We start from the raw sequence: 24,170 nt of genomic DNA, 5'->3' as shown, positions 1-24,170 counted from the left end.
ATGTTGGAATACATATAATTACATTGGTGTGTTGAACTTTTAGTAGCTCTTGTCTTATGTAAACAACTAATTCATGGTAGTCCACTGTTATATTAAAATCTTTTTCACCAATTACAATTACACAGTAATCCTTGTATGAGAACTTTTCTAGTTTCTGTTCGAGTCCTTGAAATAATTGTAAAATTCCCCCATTTGGAGTGACGTAATGACACAAGTTTGAAAATCCTAGTGTTCTTTCGGCGATCTGTCGCAACTTGTTAGTGTTACTACTAATAAGACAAACATTAGCTAATTCAATTTGCTCCTTTCTGTTCCTCTCATTGTGCTTTATAAAATCTTTCTCATTATGCATTTCTTTCTTCGAATATCTGTCATCTGGGTTACTTGTCGCGATAGCTGAATTTGCCTCACATGTACGCTTTGGGAGAGGAGTCGATTTAAACAGATCTCGTTTTACTTTTTGTAAATTATTGTCTTCCTTGTTGACGTTATTTCTGCGCTGTTTACTTTTAGTGGATTGTTCAGTTGGAGTAGATTGACACATTTGGGTAAGATATTTTATTTTCGAGTGCGATTCTGCCAACTTCTCTTCCAGTGAAAAGATTTTACAATTTTGTTCGTCAATCTTGTGTTCAGCTTTTAATAGTAAATCCTGTAGGTTCAATATTCTTTCTTTTAAATTTATTTTCTCTTCTTCATCCGATACTGGGTTCAGACAGCTTCGGTTCACTTGGATTGGATCCTGAGTTAGTCCACTCAACTCTTCTGTTTCGTCTGATAACGAGGCAAACGAATTACTTGTCGAGATGTTGTATACTACTTTTGTAGTTTGTCTTTGCGTAATATTTGATATCTCTGGTGACGCTGTGCGGTTATCACTATTAATTTGTTTTAAATGGTCTTGACATTTTTCACATTTCCAATTTGATTTTTTGGTTGGAGACATTAAATAAAACCTTTTTTCCGAAACATTAGCACAGTTTATATGCATGTACTTTTCGCAAATTAGACATTCTAAAAATTGTCTATCGTTTATTGTCTCGTCACAGTTTTTACATTGTCTTATCATGTTGTGTTTATAAAACGTACCGCAGTCCACAGAAAAATATTTTTATCAAAAAGAGTTTTATTGCAGTGAGGTTCGATCTCGGGTCTTCACAGGTGGAGCGTATTGATAGGCCGTTTACCAGCTATGCTATCGTTATACTCATTGAAGTAAGCGAAATTTATGATCTGCTTCTAGTTCTTGTTGGATATCGAACGTTTCCGATGATAACCGATTGTGTACGAATATCTCCGAGGTCAGTTGGCACTATTATTAAATACGTTAAGAACTTATTTTTAAAATTATCACTATTTTCGAACTAATAACTATATGCAGTTTTCATAACTTAATTGAGTTCTATTTGTAACACACACTACGCGTAGATTCTTCTCGATTTACTTTTACAATCGTTATGTTTTTTGCACAAGGTGATCACTGTCTCATATGTTCTGAATTCTTTATTATATTGCTCACAAACGATAATCCTGAGAATTTGGGACACAATTAACACTTTTATCAAAAGTTTACATTAATAATCTTAATATAACTATTTTTTTAAAAATAAGTGTACACAAAACTGTTGTTTACTAATCAGCGCCATCTGGCGGAATCCAGTAGGCATTGTCACAATTAAATAGTTATTTTTTTCAATCCAATTTGTCCAAATTGTCGAACAGCTGTGCAAACTACCTTGTACATTGTAAGTACCTACTTGTACAATGTTGAGTATATAAGCGATGTTCACAGGGTAACAAGTATCTTCTGATCATCGATCAAGAATCCGACGACATGAAGTGCATTCTGGTAGCCTGCTTGGCCGCGGTGAGACATTTTTTATTACTTTTTTATTTATGTATTTGTACACAATGAAACAGAGACAAGTCCTTACCACGACTTTACAGGCTTGAGTCACCTGATTGTCTGAAAAAATAACATGATTCCGTGCTTCGGAGTGCATGTTAAGCCGTTTGTCCTGGCTATTAGCCGTAAAATCATCTCCAGCGACGCAGTAGAGCAGCGTGGTGGAGTATGCTCCATACCCCCTCCGGTTGATTGAGGGGAGGCCTGTGCCCAGCAGTGGGACGTATATAGGCTGTTTATGTTAAGTATAGTACCATCTACTATCACGTTGGTCTAACAGAGAGCTCGATGAGGTGTGGGTACTTAGTTCATCTTGCGATGGATGTACCTATGACTACCCCATTGAGATATAGTCGTAAGAGTTGGAGGCGATGGTTGCTCCGGTAAATAAAACCTCTTCGAGATGTTAAGTGGACTTTATTATATTTAAAACTAATTATTTACATTTCAACACCTCCACCAACCCGCAGTGGAGCAGCGTGGTGGAGTATGCTCCATACCCCCTCCGGTTGATTGAGGGGAGGCCTGTGCCCAGCAGTGGGACGTATATAGGCAGTTTATGTTATGTTATTTACATTTAAGTTAGTAAGAACTGTTTGAGAACTGATATTAGGCAGCTATATTACTCAATTGTATACCAATATTTTATGTGTATTTTTATTTTTTTAAAGAACGTCTAAGGCCCTGTGCCGAGGTTTTTCTTGCAGCTTCTTTTCCCGGCTATACAGGTTGTGAGAAGCTGCAGTAGTTTTAGGCGGATGAGACGTTCGTTATGTAAAAATTGACGATTCAAAGTGTAACTATGTTACCAACTGAATAAAGATATTTTTGAATTTGAATTTGAAAGACAAGAAAAGGATGCCTCGTCGGCAAAGTCCGTGGCGTAAGGCCCGTAATATTGCCATAGCAAAATATATTAGAGTAAAATTTGTAATTAAGACTTTGATGTTGCCAACATTGAGCTTATAATAATAAAAGTGCACTCCCATAGTGCATACAGAGATAATCGCCGGTTGGTGTCACACCACATTTAGATTAAACTGTCTTAAGGGGCCTCTACGTGTTGGCTTCGGCCCCACGCACGCCTTCCAAAAGTCCGGGACTCCGTAGGCCCGAGATATGGAAACGACATACAAATAATAATAATAATAAAAACACTTTATTGCACACAAATTTACAAAACATTTATAGGATAAACTTATTCTAAGGTGGGCAAATGCTTATGTTTATGTTATTAACATGTTTTTTTTTGCAGTTCGCCGTTGCCTCCGTCAATGGTATCTTCCTTAAAGGCAGCTCCGGCGGAAGTGGTGTAAGTACAACTTTTTTTGAATAACAGAACAAAGGCACACGTATACATTGTTTTAAATTTACGCGGTTATTATCATAATTAAAACACATAATAACGGGTTCTTACCGCGTTCAAAATAGGTGACCCTTCGGTGTAAGTGACGCGTTTTCTGAACAAGTGTGCCTTTATTAAAACACATAATAACGCGTTCAAAATAGGAATATTTATGAGACTCCCGATATTTCTCTTTCAATCTCATCAGTCATCCCGTGATCATGGCACTTGCAACAATGTCGAAATATCGGGAGTCTCATAAATATTCCTATTTTGAACGCGTTATTATGTGTTTTAATAAAGGCACACTTGTTCAGAAAATGCGTGACTTACACCGTAGGGTCACGGGTTCGAATACCAGCTCGTGCTCGTAACCACTGGATTCGACTTCATGAGTTTGAATCCAGCCTCTGTGGTCTAGTGGTAAGAGCGTTAGGCTCACGATATGGAGGTCCGGGTTCGATTCCCGCTGGGGACATTGTCGAAATCACTTTGTGAGACTGTCATTTGTTTGATTCAGGCTTGAATCACCTGATGATTCCGTGCTTCGGAGGGCACGTTAAGCCGTTGGTCCCGGCTATTAGCCGTAAAAACACCTCCACCAACCCGCAGTGGAGCAGCGTGGTGGAGTATGCTCCATTTTTGATTGAGGGGAGGCCTGTGCCCAGCAGTGGGACGTATATAGGCTGTTTATGTATGTATGTATATCCATGTTTGGATCATAGATAATTGATATCATGTGGTTTCCAGGATTTGTGCCCGGTTAATAGCAATAAGCTTGCCCATTATATGGGACTTGAACATAGCTGCTGAGAAGTGGATGTCATACTATACACCTCCGTCTACCCCTTTGGGGCTACAGGCGTGATGCTATTGTTATGTTATATCTAAGAGTTGAGGCCACCTAGGAAGACCTCGAAATCAGCTCAAAATCGGTATTCTTAAACAGCGTGTTAACCTTTTTTTTGTTTTGGTTTTCCCCGAAGGGTAAGGCAAAGGGTACTATGCCCATACAGCCATGTCTTACGTTTTTTTTTTTTCTTGATGATTAATGAAATGATGAAAGGTGATGAATGATGATGATGAAACCTAAGCCCCCACCCTCGGAGTAGACTCCTACTCCGAACCCCAGACGAATTAACTCAAAAGTCCGCATAAACTTTCGAGTTATGAAGCGGCTTCCTGGCACGAAGCGAAAATAGGCAGATACACTTTGTTTATTGAATACTCCGATATAATAACACTCGCGAATGTCTTCCGACTAACTTAATGCGATCATTAACCACAAAACACCACTTCGTATTAATTATTTAGATTATTCAATGAAGAAAGCAACTGTCCCGTTCCCGTTTCCCGCCAAAAAGCCGCGTGTTAACCATAAGGTTGTTGAGGGTGGTTGGTTTTTAAGGTTGATTGGTTGGTGGGGAAACCATGGTAACCACCCGTAACATTGACGCATCCAGCCTGTCTAACAGGTAGGCTGGTAGGTAATAAGCCCTTAAACTATGTCCAAGGGGGGGTGAGGTAAACCTAGCTCAGTAGTATAATAATACTACGAATTTCACCTTATAAAATACTTACCGTTAAAAAAAAGTTATATTTTGAGTGGAGAGATGATATAAATTATACGAATTTCACCTTATAAAATACTTACTTACCGTTAAAAAAAACTTATATTTTGAGTGGTGACATGACATTAATACGAATTTCACCTTATAAAATACTTACAGTTAAAAAACTTATATTTTTTTTTAAACTTTTTTATCCCTTTGGGGAAAGGCAAAGGGAAAACTTATATTTTGAGTGGAGAGATGACATAAATGCGAATTTCACCTTATAAAATACCTACCGTTAAAAAAAATTATGTATATTACTTTTTTTTCAGGATGTGCTTGTTAATCTTTGCGGCAACTACTACGGTTAGTTTCTTTCTTAATTTTTTTTATGAACCCTTTTTATCTAAAAAAGCAATATTGCAATTTGACATTTGCGTATATAAAAGTAAGTGCGCAATGCAATAATGCTTTTTTAATTGCTTTGACGTGGACTTTTGACCCCCTATTGTACCTTGCCTACAGTTTCATGTGAAAAGCGGGAAAAAGTTTTTACAATAAGATTCCCATTGACATTCAGAATTTAGTTTTAAAACTGTTTTATTTTAAACAGTAAAACAGTAATTAAACAGAAACTTTGGAAAAAGGTTATTATGTTTAGTGATTAAAGATATGAATGCATGGGATTAACTGTCTGGAAATGTTTATGTTTATTCTTAAAAGAACGTCTAAGGCCCTGTGCCGAGGTTTTTCTTGCTACTTCTTTTTCCCGGCTATACAGGTTGTGAGAACCTACAGTAGTTTTAGGCGGATGAGACGTTCATTATGTAAAAAAATGACGACTCAAAGTGTAACTATGTAACCCATCCCGTGTCGAAATATCGGGAGTCTCATATCCCTGATTTAAACGCGGTAAGAACCCGTCTTTATGTGTGTAAATAATTTTGAAATTCAATTTGTTTTTTACACAGGCAACCTCGGCCTGAGCTTGAATGGTGTGCTGAATGCCGTCGGTGGACTCCTGAAGGAACTTCTCAGCATTGTGGGCATCGTCATTAACACCGTGTTGGGTCTGGTCGGAGGTATCCTGCAGACACTCCTCGGGGGTCTGCTTGGAGGTGGCAGTATCAACAAGAACATTAGCCTCGATCAATTCTTGAGTGAGTACCTGGTTGTGACATTTAAACCCACCCGGACTTACGAGCGACAAGGCTGCGTTTCCATTGACGCGGACTTGGGCGGAGAGGAGCGGATACGTGCGGATTTGACCAATCACAGCGTTCGAGCGAGCAAAAAACGAAGACGCTCTGTCACTCTCTCCCTCACGGTGATTGGTCGAAGAAGAGCGGAGACGTGCGGATTTGACCAATCACAGCGTTCGAGAGAGCAAAAAACGAAGACGCTCTGTCACTCTCTCCCTCACGGTGATTGGTCGAAGAAGAGCGGAGACGTGCGGATTTGACCAATCACAGCGTTCGAGAGAGCGAAAAACGAAGACGCTCTGTCACACGGTGATTGGTCGGATTTTATTTATGGAAAAGTATCCCTACTTTTCCCTGGCTTCATTCTTGCCTTCCGCCCCGCAGTACTCTGTCTGAGGCGAGTGGGATGGCGCCCAGAGTAGTCCATTTCAAAGCCGTACTAGGACCCCTGTCGACGTATCCGATACCAGCTGGATCACGTCATTTACCATCATCAGACTTTTATGCCAGATAAAAGCCCCTAGCGTCTTCTGTTGAACTGTGCCAGGATACTAATTTGTACTTTTCGTTTCAGCTGCCCCCAAGAGCAAAGGAGCTTACTTGGACTACCTCCTCAGATGTGAGTACTTACATACATAACATCATCATCACCAGCCCATTAACGTCCCCACTGCCGGGGCACGGGCCTTCCCTATGGATGGATAGGGAGATCGGGCCTTAAACCATCACGCGGGCCCAGTGCGGATTGATGGGTGGGACATTATGCCGCTGCTTTTTTCTGCCGCGGGGAGAAAAACTCGTAGTGCGCGCCTGGCCTTAGTCGTGAACTGTATGTAAGAAAGATTATTTTTATGTTCACAGTGGTCATCAGTTACCAAGCTGTCATCGACAAGGCCTGCCCAGGACTTGGAGCCGTCTGGATGCGCGGTAAGTGCTTCTTATTTAAAAAAAAGAACGTCCAGGGCCCTGTGCCGAGGTTTTTCTTGCTTCTTTTCCCCGGCTATACAGGTTGTGAGAAGCTGCCAGTAGTTTTAGGCGGATGAGACGTTCATTATGTAAAAATTGACGATTCAAAGTGTAACTATGTTACCTACTGAATAAAGATATTTTTGATTTTTTAATATTATTTTATTTACTTAAGGGTCCCCGGTGGTGTAATAGTTAACACCCTCGTCCCGGCTTGACAAAAGTCTTTTTTTTGACAGTTTTTTTTTTCAATTTACTTTCGCTATAAAAAACAAACACAAAAATTCTTTACGTTACAGTGTTTTTCATTCCGAACAAACAGAAATGATATTCGCTATAAACCTCAATTCACACAGAGGCGTTTTAGCGGGACAAACGCTCTGGGAAAGGACTTAATGCCATATTCGACCAATTTGCATTTTTTTTTCTTTACAGCTGTTTACATCTCCCTTGCTGTCGCCGTCTCCGCTGATGCCGATTCTTGTAAGTATTTATCTCTTATCCCTTACTTACGTATGGAACGGTAACTCCCCGCTCCGCACCTATTCTTATGGGTGGCCGACCTCACCCCCTCTGGGTCTTTAATGGCAAGCTGCTAAGAAGTGATGGGTAGCTGGATTATCTGTCCCGTTCGCGTATTATTCCTTATTTCGGCCTCCGTGGTCCAGTGGTTGAGCGTCGGGCTCACGATCCGGAGGTCCCGGGTTCGAATCCCAGTGGGGACACATCATACCCGGTTTTCTTATATCATGCTCAGAATTATGAGCTGAATCATCCCCCTCAGTATTCCATACGGTTTCACTAACACCCTGTATAATATAATATATATTTCAGACTCTGGATCCAAGCTGTTCAAGCCACTGAAAGGAGATCTCTCCAGCTGGCTTCAGAAACTCAAATTCGACCAATGCCAAAGCGATTTCGATCTTGTACTCGAGAAAAACGGAGGTAAGTTATATTTAAAAAAACACATAACCTCCGTGGCCTAGTGGTTGTGTCGAGACAACAACAACAATATATACAAAGGACATAAACATACGAATAAAAATAAGCACAATAGGCGGCCTTATTGCTAAACAGTCATTTCTGCCAGGCAACCTTAGGGATCGATGCAATAAACATTATAATCATACCAACATAACTAAAATTGCCGTAAATAAAAAAATATATAAATATATATACACACACATACATAAACTGTTCGATGTAATCGAACGATGTAATCGAACTTCTTATAACACGTGCGGCCTAATTCCGCCGATTAACTCATATTCAGTGCAATTATCCGTATCTTACGTACCGGACGTGCGTCCATAACATTTTCAATAACATTCAATCGTAAGTTTTCAGTGAACAATAAATCAGTTTACTATTGTAATTAAAGCACATAATAACGGGTTCTTACCGCGTATAAATAGGGATATGAGACTCCCGATATTTCGACACTGTTGCAAGTGCCATGATCACGGGATGACTGATGAGATTGGAGTGGAGTAGGTAGATCCATAATTTTCTACGGGCAGACATATCTGTCTACCCTCATTCTTTGCCGCTTGTTTCTGTTTTTGATATCGGAATGTTCGGAACCATCTGAACTCGCACCAGACTTACTACGACAAACCGCACTCACTGTGTCCTCACGTTTTTTCACCACATTAGGCCGTTTCAAGCTTTTTACAACACCTACTACTGGATTCCACATGGTCGATAATTTGAATCCGTCTTCGCTGTTGAATTTTTTTTATGTTTTCTGATTTCAAAAGCCTCTTTTACGAGTCTGGGGATGTAATGACGGGAGTCTCATATCCCCATTTAAACGCGGTAAGAACCCGTTATTGGCCCCGATTCCTGCAGACATCTCTTAATTTTACTTTAAGTTATACCTGTCATTTTCTTATCCGCCGAAAAGGAAAGGGACGGATGATTGACAGCTCTTAATTTTAGGAAGAATGAGTAAATAAATGAATAACCCGGGCGAATTTTTAGACGGTTGTTTTAGATTTGTGCTTAAAATTGACGTGTGTTCCATAAATTTTATGCTTGTCGATTACCCGTCCCTTTCCTTTTCGGCGGATAAGAAAATGACAGATATAACCTAAAATAAAATTAGATGGTATTTACAGGAATTAGCACCATTATGTGCTTTAATTATGATAATAACCGCGTAAACTTAAAACAATGTATAGTTTACTATTGAGTGACAAGTGTATCATTCGCCATCCCAGAACAGCAAACAACAACACACACACACACACAACCCCAATATTGGTCCTTCGAAACGGATACAACAATAGACTATACAATATAATACATAATATAAGGAGAATAAGAAAGACATTTCCAAGTTAACCCTGCAGGATAAGCGCCTTCACTCTTGCCCTGAAAGAGTCCAGAGAAGAAGCCCTCCTGACAGTCTCAGGTAGAGAGTTCCACAACCGGATAGGCCGCAAGGTGAAAGAACAAGAATAAAAGTCAGTGGAATGGACAGGGATATTAAGGCATAAGGTGTGGGACGATCGCAAGGGACCGTCCATTAATCATGCGAGGCTCGAGAGGGGGGAGCGGTCCATAAAAAAATCACGAAATATCATAAGGGGGGAGCGGAGGCGTAGTAATATATCACGAGTATTTATTTTTTGGAGGAGCTCGGTGGCGCAGCGGTAAACGCGCTCGGTCTGCGATTGTTGAAGTTAAGCAACTTTCGCAAAGGATGGGTGATCCCAAAAAAAGTTTTCATCTCGAGCTCCTCCGTGCTTCGGAAGGCACGTCAAGCCGTTGGTCCCGGTTGCATTACCAGTCGTTAATAACCACCAATCCGCACTGGGCCCACGTGATGGTTTAAGGCCCGATCTCCCTACCCATCCATAGGGAAGGCCCGTGCCCCAGCAGTGGGGACGTTAATGGGCTGGTGATGGTGATGATGATTTATTTTTTCGGCAAACGCGCGATACTGAACCGAAAAGCGGCGTTTCGTACAATAATTTTGATAGGTACTAAAAATACACGTGATATAGAATAGGGGGCGAGTCTTGAACCTCACCATGCATCACCAAGGGGGGTTAAAAATGCCAAAAAAAACATCACACGATTAATGGACGGCCCGCAAGTTCATTTAATGTATGTTTCTGTCGCCAGGATGGGACGGCTTGATCGGAGTCAAGAAAGTGATCTTCCAAGCTGTCTCTGACATACTTGGAGGTATCTCCGGCGTAGTTGAAGGAGGCCTCGACGCTGTTGGTGGAGTGGTTGGACTTGCCGGTAAGTACATTCAAACATTCTTCTTCTTATTAAAACACATAATAACGGGTTCTTACCGCGTTCAAAATAGGGATATGAGACTCCCGATATTTCGGCACTGTTGCAAGTGCCATGAAATATCGGGAGTCTCGTATCCCTATTTTGAACGCGATAAAAACCGTTATTACGTGTTTTAATTATGATAATAATCGCGTAAACTTAAAACAATTCTTCTATCGTGTAGATTGTGAGGTGGATTACCAACTCCATCAACAATGTGTCAGGGTTACTGAGCTGCCATAGGCCCCTGACATGGCTCATGTAACGACTACTTACTTACATCATGGCTGTTTATGTATCCACGAAATAAAGTTAAAAAATTTCTTTGGGAGCGGAAGTTCGCGCCCACCAGAGCATCCACAGACCTGTTGTTTAAATTCTGTATCTAGATAGATACAGAAGGCTCTTACTAGTAAGGCTCTTACTAGTAAGGCTCTTACTAGTAAGGCTCTTACTAGTAAGGCTCTTACTAGTAAGGCTCTTACTAGTAAGGCTCTTACTAGTAAGGCTCTTACTAGTAAGGCTCTTACAAGTAAGAGCCAGAATCTTGTCTTCTTCTATCGTGTGGATTGTGAGGTGGATTACCAACACCATCAACAAGGTGTCAGGGTTATTGAGCTGCCATAGGCCCCTGACATGACTCATGTAACGACTACGTACTTGAGTAAGTAATAACCGGGACTAACGGCTTAACGTGCCTTCCGAAGCACGGATCATCTTACTTTTTCCACCTCCAGCGACGCAGTGTAGCAGCGTGGAGTATGATCCATACCTCCTCCGGTTGATTGAGGGGAAGCCTTTGCTCAGCAGTGGGATGTATATTGTGTAACGAAGCATTTCGGACCAACGAGCCTTGTAGCGACATCTTGTGGTTTCTGGCGATATAACGTTGTTTTTATATTTTACCCGCAGGAAATCACAGATGGCGCTGCAGGGTTATCGATGGGCCCGAATATTTTTAATTATTTTATTTTCTTCAAAATTTGGTATATTAAAATTATCTGCAACATTTATTTTTGATATATTATAATTATATTGTTTAAATTTTGGGATCAAACAAGTCGATCGATTGTTGTCGTTGATTCGGCGAATTTATGGTTTGGTAGATTTTTTCTAGTTTGGCAACTTTGTTCGTGGTTCTTGTGTCAGACTGACAGCTGGCTGAGCTGAGAGACAGGTTATGGAAAGTGGGGACGTCGCGAGAGCGCCGGAGACTCCACTGCCGTAACAATAATGTGGGCAAATTAAAAGCCACGATTTATCGGCGACATCAAGAGCCGATGTCTCGATTTAAATAAACAGCTTAACCGAGATGGTGAGTCCTCGCAATTCTTCGTGCATATTTTTGCACCAACTTTGTGATAACCTCGAGGTCCTTGTTTTCAGCAACATCACTGAAATCCCATCGCCAAAGGTCCAGTGGGTGGGTTTAGGTTTCATCCGAGCGATGCCCAACTATCCCGGATGAACCTGTAAGTTATTTTCTTTGTTTTACACTCGTGAGTTGCCTTGCCACGCTGTCAGCTGAACCACATGCTAATCATTGCCATTCCTTGTTGCAGATGGGGTTTTTAAAAGTTTTTAAAGTTTTGTTGTTTTCTTTAAAGTTTTAACGTTTTAATTTTCGAACGTTTTGCAAGTTTTAATCTAAGAAGAAGTTTATGATTGGATCAGATGATTTCAACAATGATTTTGTGAATGAAGATTGCTACTGTTTTCTTCTGCGTTTGCAAGTTATTTCAAGCTTCATTTCGGCGGAGCTTGCCTTGGTTGTTTGCACGTCGAAGCTTTCCTTTGTGCGGCGCGCATGTGGATGTGCCGCGCCTCTCCTTTTGTCAACACACCGGATAAGGCCCGGTGAAGGTCTGCGAGGTTGACCGGTGGACGTGCAGCCCGCCAGCTGCGTAACAGTTGGCCCGCTGCGCCGCCATCGTCCAGCACGCCCTGGCCTGAGCCGGCCTCAACTCATCACCTGTACGGTATTCCGGAACGCCTCAGGTAGGCCTGATAGTCGGAGGTCCTCGAGTAAGTGAGGTGCCTACAAGGAGGACGGAAAGATATTTTAAAACCTAGTGCTATCTTATGGTCATGTCACAGAGTGATACTTTACCTAACGGCCCACTAGTTTTCATTGAATTCCATTCTCTAAGTAAAAAAGATTAGCCGTTTCAGTGGCGCCCTTCTTGGTGAAATTGTCGCTCTGTACAACCATTTTAGTATATAAGTGGTGTTGGCATAAACTTTAAGATTAAATTTAGTGAAAACAGTGTATTTTTTATTATTAAAAGTGATGGGATTTTGTGTGAATTGTTTGTGTTTTGTTTGCATCTTAGGTTAAGTTGTGTTTGTTTCTTAGTATAAGTAAGGTTCTAGGCCTCCTACAGAGACCTAACCTAAATACTTATTTTATTGCAATAAGTTTAACCCAATTCTAGGGCTTATTGTCAATTTTTAAAACTACATTTGTGTTTTCATTTTATTTAACCATTATGTAAACTACAGGTTAAAACATATTTTGAACATTTTTTTGATGCTAGCTAGCAAATAAATTTTATCAGTATTGAGTTTTTTGTAACAATTTGGACAAATAATATCCATATAGTACTGCATTTTGAGATTTCCCAACAATTGAATTTTGAAAACATAGAATTAAAAAACAAACAATTTCACTATTTAAAAACAATAATAAATTACTTTCTAGTTTTTTTAATTACATTTATAACAGGACATTGGTTTGAAATTGGAATTTTGTGACTTAGTTTCATCATCATACTTACTGACAGTTGTGCCGCTGCTTGGCAAACATTTTGCTTACTTATTTGTTTTTTTGGAAATAATTTTATAGAACTGTCTGTCAATAACAACTTAATTGAGAAATATTTAGTAGACAACTTGCTTTACAATCTTTATATATTCACAACATATTACAACTTGACAATAACAATTAAAAGTAAACATAACCTTCAACAAACCAAAATTTAATTAAAAACACTGTTGTTTCTTTTATTATTTTGAAAATTATTTACAGGAATAGACTGAGAATTGATGTTGTGAGAGAATTACACTAATTTGGTTTATATTCAATGAAAACTTTGTACATATTCTAGAAAATAAGTTTTGGAGGCAGACGGGTACATTTTGATATAAATTTACTTAGTTAACTTCAGAACTCTTTTCAAACTTGAAATTATAACTAAGACACAACCATGGATATCCAAACTGTTTATTTGCAATCACTGCTCCGTGATGAGTTGGTTTATGGAGTGAGTATTCGTGCTGAAGCACCAGCTGATACTGTTCTCAAAATGAAGAAACAGCTTAGGGAGTTGATGACTGGTTTCTCTCCGGATGAAATACTGGACGATGAGCGGAAGCCACAGGCCGAATTCCCAATTATCACCGAAAAGCTGAAGGAGCTGCAGGCAAAACTTGATTTAGCAGTGAAGTCTAGGGAACGTCATCACCTTATGCGTGCTAGGGCTTTGTATAATCATCTTCATCACCGTCTTGAGCGTGTAGTATGCACGGAGTCTGTCGATAGGGACATCCAATCGAAGAAGATTGGGAATCTTAAAGCTTGCGGACACTCATTGGAGAATTTTTCCTTTTCATGGTTAGCATTCAATAACATTTAGAAAAATTTTGGGGTTACTTGTGTCATTAGGACCTAGTAACATTCTATTTATAACAAACACATTTTTTTTATGTAGTTAAAGACTATTAATTAGTCTTTTGATTTTAAAATAACTAGGTACATTTACCAATAGATGTTTTATGTTTGTTTATGTTAAATGTTTTTTTTAGTGTGTTTATGGTGCGCTGATAAGGCCCATACACACTGGCGTCTGCAACGCAGCGTTTTTATGAACGCTCAACTTAGCGTTTTTATGTTTTTTTTGTTTAGGCGGTTATAGCCTATTCATGTTTATAGTTTATTCATGTTGCTCGTGACAACATTTTTTAGGCTTTATAGTAGCCATTTATTAGAAATTCATTTAAATAGGAAACCTCATTAGGTTGACTATTTTTTTTTGTTTTTCGACGGAGCGGGTAGTGACTCCTTAAATAAGCCTCTAGCAACTGTTGTTTTGTTTTTTTGTCTTTGTCTTTAGAATTGGGATATCGAGTGACACTATGAGAGTCGTCAGCTCAACAGGGGTATGAATGTGGGTGACACCCAGTGAAATGGATACTGGGTGCTACTATATGAAAGAAGTGAAAGGTGATCAATGAATGGTGATGAATAACAGGTCGGGGTAATTGTTGTGCTTAGGGTTGTGCTGTTTATATGTTTGAGTTGTGCTTCGTTACGTTTTTTTTTAAAAATTGTTTTGTCGTCTCGTCTTTAGAGACAGTTTTTTTAATTTAGACTGGTTGTGCGCCCCAGGCTCTATGGCTGAGGGCAGCCGTGTTTCTCACCCAGTTCGAAACCTCTCGTGGGTAGGGGGGTATTGTAACGAAGCATTTCGGACCAACGAGCCTTGTAGCGACATCTTGTGGTTTCTGGCGATATAACGTTGTTTTTATATTTTACCCGCAGGAAATCACAGATGGCGCTGCAGGGTTATCGATGGGCCCGAATATTTTTAATTATTTTATTTTCTTCAAAATTTGGTATATTAAAATTATCTGCAACATTTATTTTTGATATATTATAATTATATTGTTTAAATTTTGGGATCAAACAAGTCGATCGATTGTTGTCGTTGATTCGGCGAATTTATGGTTTGGTAGATTTTTTCTAGTTTGGCAACTTTGTTCGTGGTTCTTGTGTCAGACTGACAGCTGGCTGAGCTGAGAGACAGGTTATGGAAAGTGGGGACGTCGCGAGAGCGCCGGAGACTCCACTGCCGTAACAATAATGTGGGCAAATTAAAAGCCACGATTTATCGGCGACATCAAGAGCCGATGTCTCGATTTAAATAAACAGCTTAACCGAGATGGTGAGTCCTCGCAATTCTTCGTGCATATTTTTGCACCAACTTTGTGATAACCTCGAGGTCCTTGTTTTCAGCAACATCACTGAAATCCCATCGCCAAAGGTCCAGTGGGTGGGTTTAGGTTTCATCCGAGCGATGCCCAACTATCCCGGATGAACCTGTAAGTTATTTTCTTTGTTTTACACTCGTGAGTTGCCTTGCCACGCTGTCAGCTGAACCACATGCTAATCATTGCCATTCCTTGTTGCAGATGGGGTTTTTAAAAGTTTTTAAAGTTTTGTTGTTTTCTTTAAAGTTTTAACGTTTTAATTTTCGAACGTTTTGCAAGTTTTAATCTAAGAAGAAGTTTATGATTGGATCAGATGATTTCAACAATGATTTTGTGAATGAAGATTGCTACTGTTTTCTTCTGCGTTTGCAAGTTATTTCAAGCTTCATTTCGGCGGAGCTTGCCTTGGTTGTTTGCACGTCGAAGCTTTCCTTTGTGCGGCGCGCATGTGGATGTGCCGCGCCTCTCCTTTTGTCAACACACCGGATAAGGCCCGGTGAAGGTCTGCGAGGTTGACCGGTGGACGTGCAGCCCGCCAGCTGCGTAACAGTTGGCCCGCTGCGCCGCCATCGTCCAGCACGCCCTGGCCTGAGCCGGCCTCAACTCATCACCTGTACGGTATTCCGGAACGCCTCAGGTAGGCCTGATAGTCGGAGGTCCTCGAGTAAGTGAGGTGCCTACAGGTGTACGGACAGGTTTTAAACATAGTGATATCCCATGGTTGTTACGGAATGACAATTAACCTGACGGACCAAAGCGCGACCTGTCTCCCTCCATAGGTTTTTTGACCTACCTATGGTTAATGAAATTTGTAGATTTAAAAATATACATTGTACAAATTCAAGGGAGTTTTCTTTGTCTCATGCTCACCGGTCTATAACATCTAGCTGTGCCCTTCAGGTAAACACCACTTAATAAATTTTCTGAAACATATCGATATCAGTATTTTAACACCATTTCCTATACCTTACCTTTTTATATAGGTAGTCAAAAATCGAGTGTTTCAATTGGCTGTTTGTGTATTATTAGAGGGGTTCAGAAATGAGACGATAATCTATGGGATAAACTTATTTTTACTCGCACTGAATTCAAAATACACTTCACATACACGATGTTTATCAAAATCTGCCAGTAACGGTTAGACCGCCTGTTTTATCCAGTTCTCACTAGCGCCATCTGTATTCCCTCAATAGTATTACGATTGTGGTGTCAACGCCATCTATTCGTCTTCTACGTAGTCCCATCGCGAACCACTAGATGGCGCTGTTATTTTAGATTACTTTTTATAGTATGTAAGAAGGTCACTGTCCAGTGGTTCTCAGGTTTGCTTCTCAAACAGGGAGCGCCGGTTCGAACTCGGTATCGAACTTGCACCTATGAGTTATTAATTTATCTTAAGTACAGTTTTCACTGACATAGTTGGCTCGACCATTGTAGACGGCGATACGGCTCACCTATCACGTTGGTCTAACAGAAAGCTCAGTGAGTGCTTAGTTCATCTTGCGTTGGATGTACCTCCAACTACCACATATAGTAATAATAAGTCTGACATTTTATCACGTTTTTCTATTTCTGACTACCTCGATGAGGAATATAGTTATGACCTATTTTTTTTTCTTACAGGTGTCGTCGTGAAAGTAGTCATTCAATCCGGTAAGTAAATTTCTATATTTATTCGAATACTTAATACGTCAGTCATGAGCAATATCATGTATCCACTTTAGAACCCTGTCGCACTATCATTATTTGGCATAAACGGCCTCCGTGGTCCAGTGGTTGAGCGTTGGGCTCACGATCCGGAGGTCCTGGGTTCGATTCCCAGTGGGGACATATCACAAAAATTACTTTGTGGTCCCTAGTTTGGTTAGGACATTACAGGCTGATCACCTGATTGTCCGAAAGTAAGACGATCCGTGCTTCGGAAGGCACGTTAAGCCGTTGGTCCCGGGTACTACTTACTGTGTAAGTACGTAGTCGTTATATAAATGAGTCATGTCAGGGGCCTTTGGCGGCTCAATAGTAACCCTGACACCAGGGTTGATGAGGTTAGTAATTCGCCTCACAACCCACACGATAGAAGAAGAAGATTATTTGGCATTTAATGAGACTTACGGTTTAATTTGTCAAAAAAGTTAATGTGACATGGTTTCAGAGTGTATATATATTAGTGCTCGCGACCGTACATTTACAAGCGTATTTTAAGATAGCGGCCCCGATTCCTGTAGACACCTCCTAATATTACTTTAAGTTATTCCCGTCATTTTCTTATCCGCCGAAATGGAAAGGGACGGATGATTGTCAACAAGTTAATTTTAAAACGATAAAATAACCCGGGCGAATAAAATAGGCATCTCGCTGGTATGTAATCTATTTGACGTGCTGTCTACTTAACTCTGTCGGGTTATTGGCCGGTGTAAAATTTTAAAACGGTCGTTTAAGGCTGCGTTTCCATTGACGCGGAGCTGTGCGGAGATGTGCAGGAATCGACCAATCACCGTGAGGGAGAGAGTGACAGAGCGTCTTCGTTTTCCGCTCTCTCGAACGCTGTGATTGGTCAAATCCGCACACCTCCGCTCTTCTCCGCGTCAATGGAAACCCGGCCTTAGATTTCTGCTTAAAATTGACGTGTGTTCCATGAATTTTATGCCTGTCGGTTACCCGTCCCTTTCTTTTTCAACGGATAAGAAAATGACAGGTATAGCAAAATAAAATTAGATGGTGTTTAAAGGAATTAGCACCATTATGTACCATGATGATATTCTTCAAATTTCTTTTTTTTTTCAGTGGGAGTTGTCGTTTACCTTCTGGCTAACCTGCTGAACGACGTTGGTGATGGTAAGAACCATTTAATTACTTAAAAAAATATATACTAAACAACCGCCTTCGTGGTCCAGTGGTTGAGCGTTGGGCTCACGATCCGGAGGTCCCGGATTCGAAATACTTTGTGATCCCTAGATTGGTTAGGACATTACATGCTGATCACCTGATTGTCCAAAAAGTAAGATGATCCGTGCTTCGGAAGGCACGTTAAGCCCGGTTACTATTTACTAATGTAAGTAAGTAGTCGTTACATGAGCCATGTCAGGGCCCTTTGGCGGCTCAATAGTAACCCTGACACCAGGGTTGATGAGGTTGGTAATCCACCTCACAACTCACACGATAGAAGAAGACTAAACAACAAAACAGAGGACTTTACAGGCTTGAATCTGAGAATGCTACAAGAGCCAATTGACAACATTTCATTTTTACTAAGGTGCCTTAAATCGAAAACCATTTCGAGATATTTCTATGATTTACACAAAACACATTTTTTCAGATTTTTTAATTCAGTAATAATAGAAATATATTGAAAAATCCACGAGGTCAGAAGAGGAAGGCATAATAAGTTCAGACCTTTACATAAAAAATATAAAAAAAGTAAATGTCATACATAACATGACACTTTGTTTGCGACTTGTTTTAAATACGCATGCAAAGGTACATTACATTATACTGCCTTCATTCTATCAATGGCAGAATCCAATTTTCAAAAAATATTTTTTGTAACTTCTAGTGGAAAAATCTTGAAAAGAAAAAATACGTGTCTTCTATTTAAACAAGTACTTTCGAAATAGCACAAAAAAACCACGGCTTAAAAATTTGAAATGTTGTCAATTAAATTAGTGATTACTGATTAGTGAGCTGAAAAGTGAAGTAATACTTACTTATTATTGCGTTTCATTTACAGCCTTGGAGGATGTTCTACAAGCCATCTTCGGAGTTGTCGGTTCATTCGGAATTCGTAAGTATAATTTATTCAAGCCATAGATGTACAGGGTGTTGGTGACGTCGTAACGAAAACTTTGAGGGATGATTCAGACCATGATTCTGAGTTGATATCAAGTGGAATTTCCCGCCAGGTAGCCAATTAGCTCGCGACAACAAACACTTCAGAACTCCGATACCGACCCCGCCGGCGTGGTCGACGATTTCCCTGATTCAGCGCTTATCGCTAGCGACCTACTAGGGTCGATTAATTCTTTCAAAATAATCCCCTCAGATGACGCTCTGAACCAAGGTTCACGCCCAACTGGGCACCCTCAGGCCTGTTGTCTTAAATGTTGTACCGGGTGAGAGAACTCAGCGCTCCCCACTTGTCCGGCCAAAGTTTAAAAAAATCAAAAATATTTAGTCTTCAAAATTGGCTTACTTATCGCTTTTTGAACGTCAAAAATTAATGTTACTAGCTGTAAAATTACTACCACATCGGAAGCTGTATCGCTGAAGGAAAGACGTGGCCAGAAAAGCTATTTTTTATCGGATCCTGTGAAAACGGGATAGCGCTAGGGAAGATGGATGGCTAATGTTTTTTTTTTTCTTACAGTTGGTAACGGAGACATCGACACGTGCAAATCTTACATCGTCGATACATGCGGACAATACGATCATAGCTACTACAGCAAAGTATTCGTCTCTGCTTAAATAACTAGAAAAATGTTTACATCTTCTATTGTACTATCTCCACCATTCTATGTCATATTTTTTGTCTATTTCTGTCAAAGACCAAGTATTAGAATTATACTTGATCCTTGATTTCTGTAACTGTTTTGTCTATGGTGTAATTATTTTTTATGTTACACCTTAACTTGACACCACAATATTATCTAAATAGCTACAATGAAACTCTGAAATATTCAATAAATAATATCGATTTCATTTTGTTTGTTTTTTTTTTAATAATAATACACCACATTTCGTGTTGGCTTGGGCCCCACCCACGCCTTCCAAAAGTCCGGGACTCCATAGGCCCGAGGTAACGACATACAATAATGATAAAAAAATATTTATTCAGCCAAAAGGTACTTACATGTTTTTACATTCGCATCACATTTTTAGTGTAAGTTAACAATTTTAACTTACTACGCTTATCTACATACACATTCAGGGTGTTAATGACATCGTAACGAATACTGAGGGATGATTCAGACCATGATTCTGAGTTAATATCAAGTGGAATTTTCCGTCACAAAATTCATGATTTGTTTTGTGTTTTTTTTTTTCAATTATTTTCAGTTCTATAGAAAAATTGAATGTAAATGACAGTATAATTGGGAAGCGATCACTTACATAGGTAAGAGAAAGGTTTTCCCAAGTGAATAAGGGTGCTAAACTGGAGGAACAAATGGATAAGTCAGGAGCGCTAATTGACTGCCCTGAATCTGAACGACGTGTAGGAGAACCTATATTAAGAATACATAGATTTTGTAAATCAAGAAGATCTAAAAGTAAATTACCTACGCTATTACACAGTGAACTTCCCCATGCCTGGTGGTGACAATTAAAGTCACCCAATATAATAAAGGGCTTAGGAAGGGTTAAGAAAACGTCCACTACTTCTTGAATAATGTGGGCTGAAGGGTGTGGGATGTAAATAGATACAAAACAAATGTTGTCTATAGAAACTGCAATAACTGAGAATTCATTAGAATGATTAGGGTTGAAAGGGGGGTGGAAGGTTGTCTGGAAGAGATCGCTCCTAGCGATAAGGCCGCCTTTGCCCACCTTAGAATAAGTTTATCCTGTAAATGTTTTGTGAATTTGTGTGCAATAAAGTGTTTTATTATTATTATTAGGGATAGGAAAATGTGTAAAAGGAAGTGAATGTTTGACGAGCAAATCCATTATACCCATCAGAGCGATCTTCCCTAAGGCAGGCATAACCAGGAATTCGGAATGAATAACCTGGCTTAATACGAGGCTTATATTTATTAATTAAGTAAATTAAATCAGATTTTTTAGATGTTACACCACTGCGGCAATTCCACTGAAGGATTTTGTCCATTAATTATTGTGTTTGTTGAAAAACTGAGCGATTGCATTAATAACAGGGGCAGCGTGGGACGGTGATAAACATTAGATTGAAACAGAGAGTTAATAAGAGATAGAATCAAATCAAGTATATTACTGACATTTGATGACTCATCTTTATAATTTAGGGCACAACCATTAGATGGTTGTGGCACATTATAATCTTTAATCAGAACCTCATGAGCAGCTCGGTCGCAGCCATGTGTTTGTTAAGAAGACGATTTGGGTTTTATGAAAACGGTTTTTTTATATGATGTCTGCTGAGTTGAATTCGCAATATAATGACTGGTGTTCAGGAATTCATTTTGAAAGGCTGTAGTAGAAGAGGATACATTAGAGGAAGTGACCAAAGCATCAGCATATGACTTGCGAGAAATAGGCGGATGAAACTTTTATGCTTCCGCATAGGATACACAAGTTTTTGCCATACTTAGTTTCTTTAATTGCTTTTCGTCTCTCCAATTCCAGGCACTTTTTACTAATAGCAAGATGTGAACCTTTGCAAAGGCGACAACTGTAATCATCCTCCTGTACATGGCAGGTATCACCAGTATGGCGTTGACCACACTTGTAACATCTGGGCTTGGACCGGCATTGAGCCTTCACTTGACCAAACCGACAACAATTATAGCATTGAATTGTTGGGTATATATAAAGATCTACCGTTAATGACGTGTAGCACATGAATATTCGCTTTGGTAAAACTTGACCATCAAATGTGACAACAACTGATTCAGTAGCTTTAAGTTGTCTTCTACCGTCAACCTGTATTTTTCTTTTAAGACTTCTTATTTTAAAAAAATTGTCACATCCTATCGGAACAGAAATATTTTCTTGTACTTCTTCGTCTGACCACTCAGCAGGGACACCTCCAACTATTCCTTTACGCGTCACATTGAATGATGAAATAAATGCTTTATAATTTCCAGTCTCAATATTGGGATTGCTTAAGAAAGAATTTGCATCTTGAAAATTTTAAAAAGAGAATGAAAGCCTGTTTCTTCCTATTCTCTTGAAGCTACCATTTATAAGGTTATTGATTTCTTTTCACAAAGCGATGAAAGTGACTGGATGTAAGGAGGTGTTATCGTGTGGTAATGTTTGTTTTTTCTGAACGTGAATAACAAAAGGAGCCGCATCTGATGATTGATAAACCAATCTTGCCACTGAGGGCTGGGGAGGGGAAGAATTTATTTTTTCAGTAAGGCACTGATTTAGGGCCGGCTCCTAATAAGGACCATGGGCAAAAACTCATACTTCTCATTTTCAAAACTGCATCAAATTTCCCTCGCAATATCCTAAACCACCAATAGCCAAAATGCAGTCGCGATATTTTCGTTGAGCACCGCCAATTTGACAGTAGCTTTGGGTTTGTGTCAAGCAGCTGATTGAAACACCGTTTCAAAAAATTGACGCACCTTCTTTTGTTTACCTTGATATTTTTAATAATAAAACAAACTTTTATGTTCTAACAAAGTTCTGCCACGAAATTACTTTGTATTGTAAAATAATTTAAATAACAATAATTTTATTAACGGCCCTTATTAACAACCCGGGTTCCTATTTTCGCCAAAAATTGTTTACGAGGCTTTTTCGATAAGTAAACATACTGATTTGTGCAAATATTTGGCATGGTTAGATTCTTCATAAAAATATATTTATTATTTAAAAGATTTTAAGTAAAAAAATCTTTTTAATTTCAATTTATAACGATTCTAATAAAGATGGTCCTTATTCGGTGCAAGTACCTTACTCTCAACATTGGGAGTAATAGATATGCTGTTATCAAAGCCATGCTCGTGATCGCCCGTACTTGGTGATATTTGAGGGGGGGGTGGGAGGAAGCTTCTGTGCAATGACAGTCACTTTCCCTGACCTTCCTACCTTCATGATGCTTTCTACGTCTTTTATTGCAATGTTTGCACATTCTACGAGCAGAAGCTCTGTTACGTCCACCAGTGTTTTATGTGAGGGAACAATCAGTATTCATACTAGCCTCACTATTGGATATTGTTACTGTGAGAGCAATATCGGGAGCAGTTCCCCCCGGGTCCTCGGGGGGATCCATCGTAGAGAAAAAAGGAAAGTTACAGTAATATACACTAATAGATAAATAGTAGTATATAGTATATATATAGTATATATATATATATATATATATATATATATAAAACTACCAATAACAACCTTACTGATCCAAATTAAGCTATTAAATTAAAAAAATTAAAGAATCGAAAAAACCATGACCGCTAAGTTCGACGTTTCCCGCCCTATTTTCTTCGAGTCTGGTTCCTTGAGGACTTAACTCACTGGACTGGAGCATATTATATTTTCAACATAATAATACGAAAGTAATGACGTCATGTCATAGACGAGCCGCGTACATAATTGTATTGTGTTGTATTGTATTGTTGTATTTTATTGTTGTTGTAATTGTTGTTGTTGTAATTGTTGTTGTTGTAATTTTGTTTTTTTTTATTTGTTTTGTATGTTGTGTGTAATAAAGTATATTTGATTTGATTTGATTTTTATTCCAAAATACAACGTACTTAATGGCAGAAACGTAATATAAAAATAATTGTTGGTTGATATTTGGATCACAATACATTATGTATAGAATTATTTTGCTAACTATATTGCTTCTCTTTAATTTGATCAGAACAATAATGGTTGGATTATGTGATTGTGCCTGGGTGTAATAAAAAGGGTCATCATTTATATCCAAAAACTAAGATTATCCATGAAATTAGAGGGTTAAACTAAGAAAAATACTTTCAAGTCCCTCATTGGGATAAAGTCGTGAGCTTATGTTATGTTAAAAATCTGTTACACATTTTCAAGAATACACTGTAATCTTCTTCTTCTATCGTGTGGGTTGTGACGTGGAGTACCAACCTCATCAACCCTGGTGTCAGGGTTACTATTGAGCCGCCAAAGGCCCCTGACATGGCTCATGTAACGACTACTTACTTACATCAGTAAGTAGTAACCGGGACCAACGGCTTAACGTGCCTTCCGAAGCACGGATCATCTTACTTTTTGGACAATCAGGTGATCAGCCTGTA

General features: G+C 39.3%; 1 protein-coding gene across 1 annotated transcript in view; it reads left to right on the top strand.

Moving 5' to 3' along the window:
• The window catches only part of LOC126379557 (uncharacterized), a 37,688-nt gene extending 17,735 nt beyond the window's left edge, over positions 1-19,953 (top strand). Inside the window, exons 3-15 of the mRNA XM_050028357.1 lie at positions 1,793-1,867; positions 3,162-3,218; positions 5,137-5,170; positions 5,776-5,964; positions 6,581-6,625; positions 6,868-6,933; positions 7,408-7,455; positions 7,807-7,920; positions 10,108-10,230; positions 16,882-16,911; positions 18,043-18,093; positions 18,986-19,039; positions 19,622-19,953. Coding sequence (XP_049884314.1) covers positions 1,835-1,867; positions 3,162-3,218; positions 5,137-5,170; positions 5,776-5,964; positions 6,581-6,625; positions 6,868-6,933; positions 7,408-7,455; positions 7,807-7,920; positions 10,108-10,230; positions 16,882-16,911; positions 18,043-18,093; positions 18,986-19,039; positions 19,622-19,719 — 942 coding nt within the window. The 5' untranslated portion in view covers positions 1,793-1,834 and the 3' untranslated portion in view covers positions 19,720-19,953. The remainder of the gene's footprint in view (positions 1-1,792; positions 1,868-3,161; positions 3,219-5,136; positions 5,171-5,775; positions 5,965-6,580; positions 6,626-6,867; positions 6,934-7,407; positions 7,456-7,806; positions 7,921-10,107; positions 10,231-16,881; positions 16,912-18,042; positions 18,094-18,985; positions 19,040-19,621) is intronic.
• Positions 19,954-24,170: the final 4,217 nt, after the last annotated feature.

The sequence above is a fragment of the Pectinophora gossypiella genome, chromosome 29 (genome assembly GCF_024362695.1).
Source record: "Pectinophora gossypiella chromosome 29, ilPecGoss1.1, whole genome shotgun sequence".
Lineage (NCBI taxonomy): Eukaryota > Metazoa > Arthropoda > Insecta > Lepidoptera > Gelechiidae > Pectinophora > Pectinophora gossypiella.
Note: the sequence above shows the minus strand (reverse complement) of the source record. Positions and strands in the feature narration are given on the sequence as shown.